At 60.3% G+C, this 18,481-nt stretch overlaps 2 protein-coding genes across 6 annotated transcripts; one reads left to right on the plus strand and one right to left on the minus strand.

The window, feature by feature from the left end:
• Positions 1-6,417: 6,417 nt before the first annotated feature.
• TNK1 (tyrosine kinase non receptor 1) lies at positions 6,418-13,306 on the plus strand. Of its 3 annotated transcripts, XM_045797377.2 has the most exons (13): positions 6,419-6,477; positions 7,692-7,887; positions 8,045-8,115; positions 8,243-8,434; positions 8,666-8,821; positions 8,939-9,222; positions 9,437-9,710; positions 10,855-10,949; positions 11,269-11,433; positions 11,665-11,744; positions 12,045-12,343; positions 12,427-12,522; positions 12,605-13,306. In XM_045797377.2, exons 2-13 carry the CDS (start codon positions 7,725-7,727, stop codon positions 12,716-12,718), a joined length of 1,989 nt encoding a protein of 662 aa, XP_045653333.2. In that variant the 5' UTR covers positions 6,419-6,477; positions 7,692-7,724; the 3' UTR covers positions 12,719-13,306. The 3 variants fall into 3 exon arrangements, with proteins under 3 accessions (XP_045653334.2, XP_045653333.2, XP_045653332.2); XM_045797378.2 differs by having other exon boundaries at positions 6,418-7,887; positions 12,187-12,343; XM_045797376.2 differs by having other exon boundaries at positions 6,419-7,887.
• A 48-nt stretch (positions 13,307-13,354) lies between these two features.
• On the minus strand, positions 13,355-18,223 carry PLSCR3 (phospholipid scramblase 3). Of its 3 annotated transcripts, none has more exons than XM_045797380.2 (8): positions 17,734-18,215; positions 17,342-17,521; positions 16,843-17,078; positions 16,705-16,747; positions 16,366-16,586; positions 15,962-16,123; positions 14,219-14,380; positions 13,355-14,076 (listed from the first exon to the last, which is right to left on the minus strand). In XM_045797380.2, exons 2-8 carry the CDS (start codon positions 17,346-17,348, stop codon positions 14,020-14,022), a joined length of 888 nt encoding a protein of 295 aa, XP_045653336.1. In that variant the 5' UTR covers positions 17,349-17,521; positions 17,734-18,215; the 3' UTR covers positions 13,355-14,019. The 3 variants fall into 3 exon arrangements, with proteins under 3 accessions (XP_045653336.1, XP_045653339.1, XP_045653340.1); XM_045797383.2 differs by having other exon boundaries at positions 17,342-17,525; XM_045797384.2 differs by having other exon boundaries at positions 15,962-16,051; positions 17,342-18,223.
• Between the last annotated feature and the right edge of the window lie 258 nt (positions 18,224-18,481).

An 18,481-nucleotide genomic window follows, 5' to 3' on the forward strand; every position in this document is an offset into this window, starting at 1 on the left:
CCCCACAGCCACACTGAATCACTCATAGCTGCCCAAACCCTGTGTTTGCTCCTGGCTCCTTGCCTTTGCCTAGGCTTGTTCGCATACCCCGATGCCCTTCTCCCTCGGCTCAGACGTCACCTCTTCCGAGAAGACTGCTCTGAGCTCCTAAGGCAGAGAGGAGTGTCCCTCCCCCAGACGTTTCTCATGTGCCATCAGTTACATCAGGTTGGTGGTGTTTCCTTAAAAATCTTCCCTCTAGGGGGGGCCTGGGAGGCTCAGTCAGTTAGGCGTCCGCCTTCGGCTCAGGTTGTGATCCCAGGGTCCTAGGGTCGAGTCCTGCATCAGGCTCCCTGCTCAGTGGGAAGTCTGCTTCTCCCTCCCCCTGCTTGTGCTCTCTTGCTCTCTCTGTTAAATAAATAAATAAATAAATAAATAAATAAATAAATAAATAAATAAATAAAATCTTTTAAAAATCTTCGCTCTAGACCACACACCCCCCTCTAAAGCCACTCCCTAAGGTCTTGTCTTCGCTCCCCCAGAGGCTGGCACAGGGTGACACCAGGAATCGTCCCTGACAACTATGTCCCCATCGCTGGAGCTCTGTGACGCACGCTCCCCACGTGAGCTCCTCATGAGCACGCTGTGGAGTTTGTGTCTCTTTCCTGCGCACGGAAGGCCGACCCACCGGAGTGTGGTTTTCCTGAGCCCCTCACCCAACAGGAGAGGCTACGGGGGTCTGGCACTTTTAAACAATGGCCCCTAAATTCCTTGACATGTCTCCTGTCAAGAGGTTGGTTCTATGCGTGCCTCCCTCTATTGCTGGCTGACCAACTGAATATGGCAGGAGTGACACTGGGCCACTTCCTGGGCCATGTCCTGAAGAAGCTGGCGACTTCTGCCCTCTGCTTCCTGGGACACCGCCTCCGAAACCCAGTCACCATGCTGTGAGGAGGCCCAGGCTACCTGGAGAGTCCACATCGAGGGGCTCGGTCAAAGGGCAGCATCGACTGTCCCCATGTGAGCAGTAATATAGCCCCCAGCTGTCGACTCAGCTCCAGACCCGGTCAAGCAGAGAAAATCTATCCCCACTTTGTCCTGGGGTAACTCCAGATTCTTGAACTCCAGGAGCATGATAACATGGCCAGTCTATGCCGCTAGGTCTTCCTACTCGGCAGTAGGTCACTGGAACAGCAGGCAGGTAAAGGAGCCTAGGACTTGGCGCCGAAGGGCCCTGCGTTCACGGCATAACTGGCCGTGTCCTTCCCAGCTACGCGTCAGTCGCCAGCCTCAGACTCAGTCAGACGCGATTCCAAGCGTTTCACACACTTGTACGTACAGCTGTGTAACAAATTATTCCAAAGCTTAATCGTCTGAAACAATAAACATGATCTCAGAGTCTCTGTGGATCCGAAATTCAGGAGCAGCTTAACTGGGTGATTCTGGCTCACGGTTTCCCACGAGGGTGCCGTCCAGACGTCGGTTGGGGTCGCGGAGATCCAAGGTCTGACCAGGGCTGGAGGGTCATCTTTCAGGATGGCTCACTCGCGTGCCTGGCGGGTCGGCATTGGCTGTTGGCGAGAGACCTCCGTCCCGTGGTGTGGGGACCCTTTCCATAGGACCCCTTGAGTGTCCTCATGACCCAGTGGCTGGGCTTCCCCAGAGTGGGGGGTTCAAGAGAGGAAGGCAGAAGCCAGGCTGTCTTGGACGAGCTCGCTCGGAATCACACACCGTCCTTTCTGCAATATCCCTCTGATGACCCAGACCAGCCCTGTCCCCAGGGGAAGGCACTGTGCCTGGAAGTGCTCACGCCGAGTGGGGACTTCACCGGCCTCCACGCTGGCTGCCACACACGGCGACACACTTCATTCTCCAACGACACCAAAGGTAAATGCTTCTAATAGAAGCATCTTGAGGAGGACACAGGGGCCCAGAGATGGGAAGTCACTTGCTCAGAGTCACAGGATGGCAAGTGATAGAATGGGGGTTCCACCACAGGCAGTCCGACCCCGGAGGTGGGCTCTAAGCCACTGTGCCGCAAAGGCCCTGGGCTCCTCGGCAAGCCTGAAGGAACGGGGGGTGGGGGGGATTTAGGGTTGCTTCCACTTTGGAAAGCAAACCAGCAGATACATACAGCGTGGTGGGCTGGTGACTAAAAACTAGCGAGGCAAATCCACACGGGGAAAGGATGGGACCCCAGGAGCTGAGGGATGGAGATGGGGTGATGGAATGGGAGGGGTTCACCCCAGGGTCTAGGAAGAGCCAACCACGTGGGGCCAAACAGGGAGGGGGCACAGACGGGTTCACCAGAGAGTGCTTATGGGGGGTTCGGCCACTCCCCTCGGCAGCACTCCCCACAAAGGAGCTCCTGGTGTCAAAAGTCTCCTTGGCTTCACCCTACCCAGATGACACTATCTCACCCATTTGTTCAACACTTATCCCATGAGCCAGGCACTAGACTGGGCAGGAGGGACACAGCAATATCCAGGCAAGATCAAGTCTTTTTCTGCCTGGAGCTTGGAATGGAGCAGGGGAGACAGGCAAGTTACTGGCAAGGTGAGAAGAGCAACGAGAGCAATGAGGGGAAGGTGCAGGGGTCTTAGGGTTCAGGGCAAGGGACCTGACCAGGGAGGGATAGGCTTCCTGCACTTAGCCAGATCGGGATCAGGGCGGGAGGACTTCCAAGCAGAGGGAATAGCCACACACAGCCCCAGCAGAGAGAGAGGTACTTTCCCCTGGTGAAAGGTTGGCATAGGTAAGATGGCAGGGGACAGCCCCATGATCTCAGCCATCAGAGCAGGAAGGGAGGCGCTAAGGGGGCACTCCGATGGCTCCCAATAGGAGAGGAGAGTTTTCTGCAGAGCGATGGGCCCTCCCCCCTCCCCAAACCCTAGCCAGTAGGTGGAGAAGATACCAGGGGGCCTCCCTGCTTACCCTTCTGGTTCCCTGCCGTCTGGGGAAAGACTTGGCCGGTGGTGTGAATGTGTTCATCCTTCTCGGATTCAGAGCCCGCAGGGCAGGGCCGGGGTTGGGGAAAGGCAGACAGAGTGGGACTGGTGCCCGATCTGTGCCTCCGGGTTTAGCAGGACGCCCCATCTCAGCCTGGAAGGGGTGCTCCCCGAGGGTGGTCAGTCAGGGCTTCCCCACACAGGTGGGATGAGAGAAGCTTAACTCCAGAAGTAAGAAAGGGATAGGGAGAAGGGGAGGGATACAGTGGCCTCTGATACCCTGGGTGGGGCTGAGCCTCTGTGTCTGGTTTCCTGCTGGAGCATAGAGGACCTAGGCCTAGAGTCCTGTTGATAATCTTCACCTCTTCTCTATCTCATTGCCAAGGCCTACGCAGGGCCAGGCTCTCGCCCCTGAACCGAGGGGAAGAGCTTCTTCCCTGAGCTCCCTGCTCTTCTTCCCTCCCCTTTTCCCAGCTGCTCATGTCTCTCCTCTGCTAAAACCTTTCAGTGGTTATCAGAGCCCTCAGGTCAGCCCCAAGCTCCTACCCATGTTCTCCAAGGCCCTATAGAATGAATCCAGGAAGGCCAGGGATCATGTCTATTTGTTCGCCTGGGTCCCCAGAACCTGGCACAGTGAAAGCTTGCTGAAGGATGGACTGACTCCTGGCCCGGCTTCTGCCAACCTCTCTGGCTGCAGCTCCCTTCATATACCCGCATATCCTCTACATATATGGGTTCCACTCCCAGAGGACCTCTAGTGCACCCAGATCTGTGAAGACACTGGACATTCAGAGAAAAAATCAAGTGTCACGTGCTCTTTCCCAAAGAAGCTCATGGAACCATGTGATTCCCACCAAAAACTTGGACAACACCAAGACGAATCTCAAAAACATGTTGATTCCAAGAAGCCAAATGCAATTACAGTATGTGACTCCATTGATAAGAAGGTTGGGAGCATGCAGAAGCAATCTATGGGTTTTAGAAATCAGATAGTCATTGCCTCAGGACAATGGAATTGACTGAAAATAGACACAAGGCTAGTTTCTGGAATCATTGAAATGTTCTGGGTCTTTATCTGCATGAATACACACATATAGTGGTTGAAATGCATTGACCTGGGGCCCCTGGGTGGCTCAGTCAGTTAGGTGTCTGACTTCAGCTCAGGTCATGGCCTTGTGGTCTTGGGATTGGGCTCTGTGTCAGGCCTTCCTGCCTCATTGGGACTCTGCTTGTCCTTCTGCCCCTTCCTGTTCCCCTGCTCATGCTTTCTCTCTCTCTCTTAAATAAATAAAAATCTTAAAAAAAAAAAAAGTGCATTGAGCTATACAGTCAAGTCTGGGCATGTTCCTGAATGTAAGTTATACCTCAATGAAGTACTGTCAGCATACAAAGTATATCAATGTTCATTGAATATAACAATGACAACCCCCCCCCCCAGAGGACGGATTAAACAGCACAACAAACATAACCACAGAGAGAATTGGTGAACTGGAAGACAGACCTAAGGAGATTACCTGGATTGCATCACAGTGACACAAAGATTGAAGGATATAGAAGAGAGTTTCAAGGACATGGAGGACAGATTGAAAAGGTCTAGCATACTTTTTTTTTTTTGAAGATTTTATTTATTTATTTGACAGAGAGAGACAGCCAGCGAGAGAGGGAACACAAGCAGGGGGAGTGGGAGAGGAAGAAGCAGACTCCCAGCAGAGGAGCCTGATGTGGGGCTCGATCTCAGGACCCTGGGATCATGCCCTGAGCTGAAGGCAGATGCTTAACGACTGAACCACCCGGGTGCCCCAGGTCTAGCATACTTCTAACCACAGTCCCCAAAAGGGAGAACCAAAGAATGGAGGAAACAAAATATTTGAGGAGATAGTAGCTGAGAATTTTCCAAAACCGATGAAAGATATGAATTCATAGATACAGGACACACAACACACTAATCAGAATGAGTAAAAAAGAATCCATACCTAGATACTTTGTAACAGAACTACAAAATACCAATGATGTCTTAAAAGCAGGGAGAAAGGACAGATCCCCGACAGAGGAATGACGGTTAGACGGAGCAGACTTCACAAACAGTATGCTCGGTACCTATCACATGCCTACACTGTCCCAGGTACTGAGAACACAAGGATGCGGGGCGCCTGGGTGGCTCAGTGGTTGGGTGTCTGCCTTTGGCTCAGGTCATGCTCCTGTGGTCCTGGGATCAAGCCCTGTGTCTGGATCCCTGCTCAGCGGAGAGTCTGCTTCTCCCTCTCCCCCTCCCCCTGCTTGTGTGATCTCTCTCTAATATATAAATAAAATCTTAAAAAAAAAAAAAAAGGAAAGAAAGAACACAAGGATGAACAAGACAGATCCAGTCCCTACCGTGTGGATCCCACAGTATATTAGGGACATCAGATGTGGAGGGAGCAATCACAGTGTGATGAGCTGGCCTCCTTGGAAGGCAAGAGAAGGCAAGGAAACCAAACAGGTTGAACTGTGAACTATGAAAAATTTCCCATCAGTGCTGGAATATCCTATGTGCTTACCAAGATGGGGTAGGCTTTTCCCTCCAAGGGACTCTGGGGACAGCTCACACATCCGTCCCTGGGACAGAAGGAGACAGGCCAGATGTCCTGAGACTCGTGACTTCCTCCCCGGGACCCCTGAGGGAAAGGGAGAGGGATGTTCCTCCTCAGAGCCTTCTCCGAGGTTCTAGACTTTGTCCTGTGGCCACCATCCAGGTAGCCGGTGTGTGGAGACTACATGGGGGAAGGAGGGTTGAGCCAGAATGAGGCCAGTTAAACGCCAGTAATGGGGAGGGGTGCCCTTGACCACTGAGACCAGGTACCAAGCTGGGATGGGGGTTAGGAGCCCAGCCACACACAAGACCTCCCACATATTCTACCCTGGGGAGCTCCCCAAAGGGTCCCTTTCTGGGGTGGCACACTGGAGCGACGTTCAGAGCTGGGACACAGACAATGGCTCCAATCTTAGACTCTGTGTAGGCTGGGGGCCGACTTCCCGCACCAGCAACACCTCTCTGCCTTAGCTCCGTTTCAAAGCGCCCTGTGCCACCCTGCCTCCCTCCACAGGAGGGCTAGGGACGCTCTCTCCCCTGCTAGGGGTCAGGGACGATGTCCTGTTTGGCCTTATATTCCCAGGGCCTGGGCCGCATTTCTCCATCTGGTGCTTATTCGTGTAAGGGGTGGGGCTCTGGCCGGGAGAGGTGGAAGATTTGGGGAGAGGGGCATGGGGGACAGGACCCCCAGGAGGAAGTCTGAGAGGGATAAAAAGGCCTTTGAATGAGGCGGGAAAGGGGTGCGGAGGAGGAGAGAGGGAAAAGACTGGAGAAGGGTTTCTCGGGGTCTGGCCAGGCGGAGGAGAGCCCGCCGGCCGTCCCGGGTCGGGGGGCAAGGGGCGTGGTGGGGGCTCCCCCGCCCGGCGCCAGGCCCCGCCCCCACGGCCTCCGGTCCCGCCCCCGGGCTGCGGCCCCGCCCTCCCCGGGATTTAGTGCTAGCGGCCAGGGCGGCTCCGCAGCCGCCGTTTCCGCCTTCGCCAGGTGAGGTTCCCCGGAGCGGGGACGCCGGGGGCTGGGGCTGGCGGAGCAGCCGTCGCTTGGGGTGCGTCCGCGGGTGCCCTGTTCGCCTCCCCGCCCTCTCCCTCCGCCGCCCCTTCCCTTCTGCGGTCGCCTTTCCTCCCGTCCCCCTTCGCGTGCTTTCCCCTCCTCACCTTGCAGGCGATCCCGGGTCTCCCTGGGTCCTGGCCTCCCTCCTCCCCCGCGCCCAATCCCTAGTCCAGCCCTTCCTCCTGGTGTAACTAAAGTGGGGGTGGGGTGGGGTCCAGGTGCGTGTAAGCGAGAGTGTGGTGCAGGCAGCCGGCGCCCAGAGCACCCGGCCCTAGTTAACAAAGATTGGTGGAGTTGCCTGGGAGTCAAGTTAGATTGAGTGACTCAGGCGTGCGGGCAGGGCTTCTGTCCCTGGAGCTGAGCGCAGGTGGGTGTGGAAGGGACTGTGCACCTGGTAGCACCTGGCCCTGTAGGCCTTACCTGAGCTTAGCTCAGCCTGCACTTACGCACCGATCACAAATGGCCGATGTGATTTCAAGCGTCGCTGCCTGGGGTGCGGAAAAGGCTGTGAGCCTGGCATCTCCTGCGTAGTTCAGGTGTCCCGTGTGGCGTGTGTTCCTGTGGACCTTGATGTCTCACACACGTAGGGCGATATATCTCGGAGGCAGTGAGCCCGAAAGTCACAAGTAGGCGTACTGTGAAAGGTTATGTGGCAGGAAGCCTGGGTGTTCCGTGGCAGCTTTCTGGAATGTCTCGGACTTGAAAGGCCATGGATCTGGGTGTCTCAGATTCTTTTGCAGCATGTCTGTAGGTCTCAGTGTGTGTGTGTAGCAGTGTTTCGAGTGTGGGAGGCAGTGTACCTGTGTGTGTGTGTGTGGTTAGCATATCTGGGCATCGCTGGCCGGTATGTGGTACCCAGGTGCCCCTAGGGGTACAGGGGCAGGTGCCTTCCTATCTCCAGAGTGAGCAGAGGAACATACCTCAGGCCTGCAGAACACGAAAGTCAGGTGTGAGGTGAGGACCGTATGTAGGTCTCAGGTATCGGTAGCATTTTCCCTGGGTTTGAGTGAGTGGCCGGATTCCTGGCTGTCTTTGATGCATCCCTCCCTCTGCATCTGAGTGTGTTTGATGGGTGGGGGGTGGAGCTGGAGACCCCGTTTCTGCTGTTTCGGCGTCTCAGCGGCTTACCCTGGGCTCCGTGTCTGGAGGTGCGTGCGTCATCCTCGGGGGCTCCTTCAGACATGCTCCCCGAGGCGAGCTCGCTGTGGCTGCTTCGGCTGCTTCGGGACATCCAGCTGGCCCAGTTTTACCGCCCCATCCTTGAGGAACTTAATGTTACCCGGCCGGAGCACTTCGACTTCGTCAGGCCCGAGGACCTGGACGGCATTGGCATGGGCCGGCCTGGTAAGGGACCCCTGGTCTCATCTTCCCCAGACTGGGACTTTCGAACCCCCTTCTCCCCCCGCCAGCCCTCTTCTGGTCTGTAAATCCTTCTGCATCCTCCCCTGCCCCCACGGCCCATCGTGTGCCACCCACGTTCCCTGATTCTGACCTTCCCCAGCCCAGCGCAGACTGGCCGAAGCTCTGAAGAAGCACCGTTCGGGGCTCAAGTCCAAGAACTGGGTCTACAAGGTGTGCATTTGGGGGTGGGGGGGGCAATAGACTTAAAGGGCCAGCTTAGGCCCGGGAATGGGGTGGGCTGAGCGTCAGGGAGGCGTGTACAACACTCTACACACTTGATTTCCCACCCCTGCTTCAGATCCTTGGGGGTTTTGCCCCTGAGCAGAAGGAGACCACCCCACCTTCGGACAGCCACCTGTCCCTCCCTGAGCGGGAGGGGGGACTCAAGTGTCTGATCCCGGATGGTGCCGTGCGCAGAGGAGAGCTGCTGGGCTCTGGCTGCTTTGGAGTGGTGCACCGAGGGCTGTGGACACTGCCCAGCGGCCAGAGTGTGGGTAGCTGGGGAGCCTACTTCATTCTGGATGCTGGGGCGAGCTGCCCCTCTGGTTTCTTTCTTTCTTTCTTTCTTTCTTTCTTTCTTTCTTTCTTTCTTTCTTTTTCTTTCTTTCTTTTTTTTTTTTTTAATTCTGGCTGCCCCCTGTCCTTGACGTTGTCCCTGCTCTGGCCCTGGCACAGCTGTTCCCTAGGGTGCCAGATAGTGTCCTTTCCCCCCACCCCCCAGGTCCCAGTGGCTGTCAAGTCCCTCCGGGTGGGTCCTGAAGGGCCCGTGGGCACAGAGCTGGGGGACTTCCTTCGAGAGGTGTCCATCATGATGAACTTGGAGCACCCACACGTGCTGCGTCTGCACGGCCTCGTGCTGGGCCAGCCTCTGCAGATGGTGAGCACACCCGGACCGCGGCTCCCAGGCCAGGGGCGCGACGTAGGGTGGTTGGCCAGCGTCCCGGGGCGGGGGCGGGGGGCAGACCCCTGCTCACAGGGCGCCACGCTCCCGCAGGTGATGGAGCTGGCGCCCCTGGGATCCCTGCACGCGCGCCTGACCGCCCCGGCCCCGACACCCCCGCTGCCCGTGGCCCTGCTCTGCCTCTTCCTGCGGCAGCTGGCGGGGGCCATGGCGTACCTGGGGACCCGCGGGCTGGTGCACCGAGACCTCGCCACGCGCAACCTGCTGCTGGCCTCCCCGCGCACCATCAAGGTGGCCGACTTCGGGCTGGTGCGGCCGCTGCGCGGCGCCCGGGGCCGCTACGTCATGGGCGGGCCCCGCCCCATCCCCTACGCCTGGTGAGGGGCCGAGGGGCGCCGATCGGGGGCCGATCGGGAGGGCACCGGGCTGGCTCCGGGCAGTGCGGGCGCGCCGCGCCTCCCAGGCAGGCCGGGACGAGGATTCTGGAAGGGCTTGGGAGGGAGGTCACCGAGGACGGTGGCGGCGCCGCGGAAGTCGCGCGCTGGGCGGGGGAGAGGGCCCCGGGCAGCCGGTTCAGCGGCGTTTCCGCAGGTGTGCGCCAGAGAGCCTGCGCGAGGGGGCCTTCTCTTCTGCGTCGGACGTGTGGATGTTTGGGGTGACGCTGTGGGAGATGTTCTCCGGGGGCGAGGAGCCCTGGGCCGGCGTCCCGCCATACCTCATCCTGCAGCGGCTGGAGCAGGACCGGGCCCGGCTGCCTCGGCCTCCCCTCTGCTCCAGGGTGCTCTACGCCCTCGCCTTGCGCTGCTGGGCCCCCCACCCCGCCGACCGGCCTAGCTTTTCCTACCTGGAGGGGCTGCTCCAAGAGGTGGGAGCCCCTACCTCCCCACATACGCCCCGTCTCACTTCCCCGTTTTCTCCCAGGGTTGCACGTACAAGACTAACAGATACTCCTGGGCTGGGGTCTGGGACAGACGGACAGATTCGGGCTCTACCTGCAGGGCGCTTGGAGCCCTGGGGAGGATGCTTGGGGTACAGAGATGCAGGCTCAAGGGCTGGGGGCTGGGGCTGGGCCGGAAAGAGGGGAGCACAGAGCAGCAGGCTGCTGGGGGTGTCTACAGGCAGAGGTAAGACAGTTCAGCTGGCAAGCAGGGAAGGCAGCTGCGGGACCTCGGGTGTGTGCAGGAGGGATATGGAAGGAGTGATAGATAGATAGATAACCAGAGCTAACACAGGGCACTTGATCTGTGGAAGGTATGGTGCTAAGGCGTTGACATGTGTCTTCCTGCACAATCACCTCCTTCATCCTTACAACTCAGAAAGGCCACTATCTCGTGGCCTTTACGGATGTGGCAGTTAAGGCATTGACAGTTGAAGTGGTTTGCCTAAATTCACACAGCAAGTGGAGGAGCCCTCTTAGGTCGTTGAACCGGTCAGATGACCCGAATCACTGAACTCCGTTGTTGAAGCTTAGTCTTTACTCTCAGGGCACCTGGGAGCCATGGAAGGGTTTTGAGCAGGGGAGTCACAAGCCAACTTTACATGCTCTGTCACTCTGGCGTGGTGCATGAAGGGATGGGAGGGAGGACACGGAATATGGCAAGCGCAGGCAGGTGACAGTGGTTACAAAGCAAGAACGAAATGATGCCAGATTCAGGGTCAAGGCAGCGGGGCCTTGGAAATGAAGGCCCGGGAGGCAGAGGTGTGCGTCGAGTAAAAGTGCATGGGCGACTCTCGCCTTGGTTCTCCTAGGTAGAGACAGGGCCCCCCTTGTTGCTTCCTGACCCCTGGGCTATGTCCAGCTTGGCATGGACTCCAGGTCTGCCTCCCCTGCTGGATCACCACCGGGGGACAGGAACAGTCCCCCCCCCCCCGGGCCCAGGACCGAGGACATAGCTGGTATGGGTTTGATTGGTGGGTACATCCACAGAGAGGAGTCTCCTTTCTTCCCTGCGCCTATGAAATTACCCTTCGGACTCAGGCCACAAGCCCTGCCACCCTTTCCTTTGCAGGCCTGGCCACCGGAGGGACGTTGTGTGCGGGATGTGACAGAGCCAGGCGCCCTAAGGATGCAGACTGGCGACCCCGTCACCATCATCGAGGGCAGGTGAGAGCCTCATGCCTCCCACACGTCTCCAGGAGGAGGACTCCCAGCCAACCTTCCTGACCCTGGTCCCGATTTCCTGCTCCCCAGCTCCTTGAACCCTGGTCCTCTGCATCCCCTCTTTCTCCCGGGCCTGGAGAGATCCGCTACCGTTGTGGCCTCCCGCCGGAGCCACCAAGCCCATAGAGCCCTTTTGTGTTCGGGAGAAAAAAGCCTCGCTTCCTTCAGGCAGATGCAGCTCCATGGCACACAGCTCGCGAGCTGAATGTGGGCCCAAGCCCAGCCCCCACTGCACCCCCTCCACCAGTGCCTCGTCCTACAGCCCCGACTCTGCAACCTGGAAGGGCCAGAATGGCCGCACGTTCAAAGTGGGCAGCTTCCCAGCCTCGGCGGTGACGCTGGCAGACGCGGGGGTCTCACCAGCCACCCGTCCAGTCCACAGGGTCTCCCCTGCCCAGGGAGAGCGACACCAGGGAAGCGTAGATGGGTGAGCACCCGAAAGAGTGGGGGGGACACAGCTGGGCTGCGGGACCAAGTCTAGCAGCTTCTCTGGAAGGGAGGCTTGGGGAGGGGGCCAGGGCGAGGCTGGAGTGAAGGCTGGACTGGCCTCCCAGCTAGACCTTCCTCTCTGGGTCTCCGCCTGCCTGGGGCGGGAAGGGACACTGCTAAACGGGTGGGGTGGCGTGTGGAGCATGAACGGGCTCACTCTCTCCGACAGGGACGGCGGGAAGGCAAAGATGCGGGATGTACCTTCAGCACGGGCCCAGAGAAGGAACGTGCCCCTGCAGAGAATGAAAGGTGGGTGCGGCAGGGGACCCGGCTTCCAGGGTCTCTGAGGAGATCAAGAGCGACCCTCCGATCCTGCCCCTGCCCCGAGTCCCGACCTTTGCAGAGCTGGACTTCAGGATCTGCCCGCTCCCCCTGCAGCTCCTGCCACCTTGGCTCTTCGGGGCCTCCGCTGCCTGGGCTCGGGTGTCTGCTCGGCACACCTTACTGCGCCCCTAACCGAGGGTCACCCTGAAAGCAGCACACAGAGTGGGGAGGAGCCAGGGCCCCGCGTCTGGGCTTCCTCTCAAGCTTTTTTTCTCAACCGTACAGTCATTTCCAAGAGTCTGGAGTCCGTTCTGTCCCTGGGCCCCCGCCCCACAGGGGGTGGTTCGAGCCCCCCCGAACTTCGCCATGCCAGAGCTGTGCCCCAGGGACCCCCAGGCCTGCCATCCCGCCCTCCCTTTGCCTCCAGCCCTTCTCAGCCCGGCCAGCCCCCCAGGGAGCGGCCTCCCTGGCCCAAGAGAGACCCCCCCCACAGTCATCCCTTGGGAGCGCCTGGAGCTAGCAAAGCCACCGTCCCCTCCGGAGACCTCCTGCCCGACCCCGAGTTGCAGAGGAGGATTATGGAGGTGAGCTCTCCCTGAAGGGGCCTAGTGTGCAGACGGGGCTCCAGGCTGGGGTAGTGGCCTGAGCAAGGCTCTGTGCCCTGCAGGTGGAGCTGGGCGTGCACGGAGTCACGCACCAGGAGTGCCAGGCAGCACTAAGGGCCACTGGGGGAGACGTGGTTTCTGCCATCCGGAACCTCAAGGTAAAGCCAGACCCTGCTTTCGGGTTCCCACCGCTCCTGCCCCGGCCCCTGGTGCTCGCTGCCCTCCCTCCCACCTCCGCAGGTGGACCAGCTCTTCCATCTGAGTAGCCGGTCCAGAGCCGACTGCCGACGCATCCTGGAGCACTACCAGTGGGACCTCTCCGCTGCCAGTCGCTATGTCCTGGCCCGGCCCTGAGCGCTGCCCCCTTGGGCGTGGATACCAGCCTGGATCGAGGGCCTGGCCATGTGGGACTAAGGGGAACCAGAACGGGTCCTACCAGGGCAGAGTTTCCCACCCGAAGAGATCGTGTGGGTCGGCAGGTACAGGAGGAGCCCGGGGCCGGGCCCTGAGAGCATCTCCCCCTGTGCCCCTTGGCCTCTGAGGGCTCCAGCTCCGTTGGCCGGTTCACAGAAGGATCTAGTCCAGTCTGCCTACCATATTCCCAACCAAGAGGGCTGGAGGGACAGAGCTGCCCCACATCACATGCACAGGAAGCTTCCACTTGCTACAGAGAATGAGCAAGTGGGCATTCCGGACCTCAGGAATAGCCATCCCGAGCGGCCATCAGCTACCACACCGGACTCTGTGGGAGCAGCCATCTTGGATGGTAGAGGCAACCAGACTGATTGGGGGTACGTGGCCCAAACTGCCTTGGCTCGGTCCAGGGCCATGATGAAGGATGACATTGCCCTCTTGAACTCAAGGACACTGGACCTTGGCAGCTTGGATGATGAAACGGGCCAGCCCCCTCCCAGCCCAGCTGTCCGAGTTCCCTTGGTTTCTTCCCGCACCAACTCTTCTACTCTCTCCCATTACATACATCTTCCAGTATCCAAAAAGTTACAAAGTTTATATGAATATGACATACAAAGATGCAGCCTCCTTCCCAGGGTGGGGAGAGGATGGGGTGCTTGCGTAAGGCACGGGAGCTGCAGTGAGCGCTAGCTGTGGGCAGGGCCCGAGGGGCAAGGAAGTGGGCACCAGAGGGTAGGCCCCACGGCCGTTGACGGGGAGGCGGGGATCCCCGCAGAGGGCCACAGTCTGAGGCCGAACTCACTGGCCAAGCCGGTGTGGGGAGAGAACGGTCATACCCGCCATCTTTGGTGCTGCGTCCCTTGTCCCACCCCAGCTCTGTCAGAAAACCCCAGGGCTCTGGATTCCACAGACCATGTCTGGAGCAGAGGCCTGACAGGGGAGGAGAGGAAGGGGAGGGGAGGGAGAGTCTGAAAGCTGATATGCCTGTGTGCTGGGGGCTCGCCAGTGGTGGGAGGTCACGAGGGAAGGGCTCTCCTACATACCCTTCTCTGGGGTCCAAGGTGAAGGAGGCCAGGGAATTAGGGTAGGAGTAGGGCACCATGGCCCCTAAACTCTCAGGCATCCCTGTCTGTCCCCTGCAGTGCGCATCAAGGGAAGGGGCTGCCTCTGAGGAGGGGCTGGGACAGGCCGCCATCTTGGATCCCGGTTGAGGTGATGGTCTCCTCACCCCGAGGTGGCCTCTAACTGGTGATGGCCGAGGGCCCAGCACCTCCTCGCTTCTCGAAGAATATGTAGTCCTGAGGAGAGGGCACTGTCAACAGAGCTGGCTGGGCGGGCCTAGCTCAGCTCTCGCACCCCAGGTCAGGCACCGCAAGCCCCCATAAAGTCCGTGTCCCTAACCCTCTCTGAGCAGGAGGCCAGGCAGGGCAGCCAACTCACGATGAGGAATGTGGCTCCCAGCAGCACCGCCTTCACCCGCACGTCCAGATCCAGGGGGAACTGCAGGCCAAAGTCATCTGCATCTGTGAGGGCCTCTCGGAGCAGCCCCCCCCACTGCTTGCTGATGCGGCCCACGCTGCGGGATTCATCCGGGGTCTTCACCTGTGGGGGGGGGGCAGGACCCAACTGGGGAGGGTGCGACTGATCTCCCACCATCACCCCGCAGGAACCGTGCAGGCTCTCCACTCGGAATCCTTCCAACAGCCTGGGCTTTCCGTGTGACATGGGGGGAAACTGAGGCACCCTAGGTCACGCTGCGTGTGTATAGCAAAAATCAGAATTCGAGCTCTGATGGGTTGCTCTTGAAAGGCCATCCGCGAGAATGGAGCATCAGTGGTGGGAGACGTGGAAGCGCGATGCACTTGTCTCAGTGTGCGGCTGCCTGCTGGGTTTGTTTGGGTTACCAAAGTACCGGCCACCCACGGCTGGCGCAGTGGGTGCCCTGACCACAGTGACCTGGTCAAGAAGGGCTGGGCAGGCTGCGCTCTATCAGCCAGCCAGGCTTCTGGAAGGCTGTGGCTGCACGAAGGGGTGCCTTTCCTCTAATCTGCAAAGTAGGAAGGGACCTGTCCAGCGTCGCATGCAAACTTCATCCAGAGGGGATCCAAGCCCAGCTATGGGGGTGTGGGGGTGGCAGTAAGTGGCCTGTGAGGACCATGAACTTCCACGGGCTTCTCTGGGTCCAACAGCAACAGGCCTTGCTGCCGTGGGTGGTGATTCACAGTAATTGCCTGGTCCTTTTCCTAGGCTTAATCTTCAGTGGCTAGAACGATGCCCTTCCCCTCGCCTTCCCCCACTGCCCCCCAGGCTGGGGCACTTCCTGCGGACCAGTCTCAAGCTGGGCAGGGCCTCTCCTGGCCAACCCTGGGGTCCCAAGTGCAGCCCCACATAGAGATCCTTCATAATTATGTAAAAGGAAAACTGGCCCTGTGACGGCCCCATCTCCACGTTCCCATCCGGAGCTCGCCTGGTGATCTTCCCATCATGCAACCTCCACCCACCTACCAAGGTGACTCGATTTTTAAAAGTAGGCTTAGGTCAGACACCTCATCAGAAGCCTTGGAAAGTCTGCGGGCTTCTACCTGTTATTTCTCCCTTATCTGCACTGGTGATTATCCCTTAAAGAACTCAAGTGTCTGTGAGATGCCTCTGTCTTCTAGAAACAAAGGTACGTCCTAAAAGCCGCACCCTGAAAGTGTCACCACTTGGGTTCTCCAGGCTGATGCTAGAAATGCATGATGGCAGGGATATCTATCACCTGGATTCCAGGCTGGAGGGGCTGTTTGGACTTCTAGGTTGGCAGGGCAAGCCACAGGGTCTTGGCAAGTTAAACTGCTGCCTGCTCTCGGGTCTGGGCTCACAAACTCACGCATAGCAGCCACACGGGGCCAGCCCGCAGCGGACTTGCCCGCAATCAGGCCTGGCCATAGACACTTCCATGCAGGGCTGCGGGCAACAAGCAGCACTGGTCCTTAAGATGAAACCGTCTTTGCCAAGCTTTCAGTTCTTAAGAGCACAGGGGTGTGCCTTTCTGAATGGAGGGTCACTACATGTGCGGTAGGAGTCACAGTGGATTTGGATTGAGGAGCTCAGGGTCTTGACCTTTGTGTTGGCCATCCTGCCTCATAGAAGCTGCCATCTTGATTTATGAAAGTCCCGGGAATCTCCCCCTATTCCTGGTACCTCAAAGTTGGTGTCCGTGCCACAGCCACAGGTCCAGCAGGGCCCCACCACGCGCAGGACCGTGCGGCGGTCCGCATCCTGGATGGAGAACTTGGGGAGGAAGGGGTGCCAGGTCTGTAACACGTGGCCAATGGTAGTGCCAGGGGGAGCCTGGACTTCCATCTGGAGTGGGAGGCAGACAGGGTCACTGCCGAGCCAGGGCCCCCCGCCCAAGCTCTCACCAGTCAGGCTGTCCCCTGTCTCTCCTCACTGACCTCCCATCCCACCTGCCCACGCCCACCCGGACCGCGCTTCATCCCGCGCCTGCGCCTCATTCCAAGCGGACCACGTTCCGTCAATGGTCCTCCCTACCACGGCCTGCCCCCCACCCAAACCCCTCCTTGGCCCCAGCCCTCCCCGCCCACCTCCTGGAGGCCGCAGGGGCAGCAGCCGCAGCCACAGTGGAGGGGGCGGAGCAGGCGGAGCACCTCTCGATCTCCCGCGTCCACCACGCGGACACGCAGGGGCCGGCGGGCGCCGCAGCACAGACGCGCGCAGCAGTTGCTCTCCTCGGCCGCCTGACCCACGGGCTGTCCGGCCCCCGAACGCAGCTCATACCGGTTACATGTCTCCCAGCCTAGGAACGCTGCCGGGGGTTGGGGGGGCACGCTGAGACTCAGGCACGGGCACTCCCCCCCCCTCCGCCAAGAGCCCACTCTCTCTGCCCCCTCCACGAGCCCCAACCTACTCCTCCTTCCACTCACTTTCCACTCGTTCAGCCTTCTGGTGAATCAAGATCTGATCGATCTGCAAAGAGAGTAGGGTGGGCGCCGATGTCAGCTGGCCGGCCTGGACGCCAGGGTCCCCTCCTCGCCACTCCTCCCCTCCTCCCTCCCACTCACCTGCACCAGGAATTCGAGGCCAGAAGGCACCCCCGGCAATGGCAAGAACGGGACGGCAGGCCCCGGGGCTCCCGGGCCGGGCGAGGGGAAGAGAGAGAAGCCGGGCGCAGGGGCGGGTACGTGGGCGGGCACTGGCGCCGGCCCGGGCCCGGGGTGCAGCGCCGGCTCCGGATACCCAGCGGTCACAGGGTAAGGAGGTGGGGGTGAAGGGGCGTGCCCTTTGGGGGACAAGTAGCCTGTGAGGGGGACAGGAGTGGATTAGAAAGGGACCCGCGGCCTCATCCCCCTTCCCCTTCGGCCACGGGCCGCGGAGCTGCGGGGGAAATGCGATGGGAAGAGGCTGAGAAAGATGGGGCGGGGGAGCAGGGCGGTGGCTCCCCGGGAGGAAGGGAGGGGCCCCACGCAGCCAGTCGGAGCACATTCCCGGAGGATGTGTTCGACGCCCAGCTCCCAAGTCCGTGGGGGGATAACGGAGACCCTCAGCCTGGCGCCCACTTACCTGCCATGGGAGAGGGGCGAGAGTTCGCGGGATGCCGGGGTGTCCGGGAGGCTTAGTTTTAGAGGTGGAGGCAAGTTCGGGCACAGCCGGACAGACACAGAGACAGACACAAAGACGGACAGGCAAACGCGGAGAGGCAGCTGCGCCCGGCGCCGGCCCAGGGTCTCTCGGGCGGCGCCTCTGACTCAGGGAGAAACCGAAAGTGTCAGCGGGCAGGGCGGGGTACCTGGGACCCTGGATTCCCTCGGGGGCCCCAGAACCGCCCCCTCCCTTTGTTCTCCCATTCTCCGCTGAGGCGGCTGTGGGCAGACGGCAGGACAGATGGACCCGCGGCCCGACCAACGGCCCGACCTCCAGGGAGGCCTCCTGACCCTTCGGTGCCCCCCGCTCACCTGAAGCCCCTAGAATAGCTGGGGTGCCCAGCACTCGGTGGCTCACAGGAGCTCGTGGAGGCGGGCCCGGGATCTGACCCCGCCCCTCGACCCGTCCAGGCCCCGCCCCGCCCGGTCTGGGCGGCGCGCCTGCGCAGAAAGGAGGCCGGCTCTCCGCGGGGCCGCGGACCGTGGACCCCTGGCTTCTTTGGGGGCGGTCGGCGTCCCCCTCCTCTTCCGCTCTGCCGCCCCAGGCCGGAGGACGCTCGCCTGGGGAGGGCCGCCGGCGGAGACCTAGCCCTGCGACCCCGGCAGCTCTGCGGGCGCGGAGGGCTCAGTGTCCCTGGGTGGGAAGCGAGGGCAGCTTGCGCGGCGCTGGACCCCAGGCTCCTCCTCCCAAGGGCGGTTCGGGCCCAGCTGACGCAGCGGAACACCCTTCACACTCCCTCATTGGCTTCTAGGACTGGCCCCCGGCTCCCTTTCTGCCTCCCGGGGGCTGCCTCGCGGGCTCCTCTCCGTGACGCCGCAGTCACCCACACAGACACCTCGCAACCACAGTACTGCGTGCAGGAACCCCTGGCCACGTGGGTGACAGGCCGCCAAACGGTGTCAGGAATGAGTGCGCGTGCAGGGAGGTTGGGGGGCCAGAGGAGGCAGCGCGGTAGGCAGGAAAGCTCGGGTCCTGAGCAGAGGCCCGCAGGTGTGAGGAAGCCCTGAGCCCTGGGCCCCATAGGCCAAGCGGCAAGAGAGGAGTTTAGAGAGGGAGGCC

The sequence above is a fragment of the Ursus americanus genome, chromosome 14 (genome assembly GCF_024610735.1).
Source record: "Ursus americanus isolate L20-20 chromosome 14, mUrsAme1.1.p, whole genome shotgun sequence".
NCBI lineage: Eukaryota > Metazoa > Chordata > Mammalia > Carnivora > Ursidae > Ursus > Ursus americanus.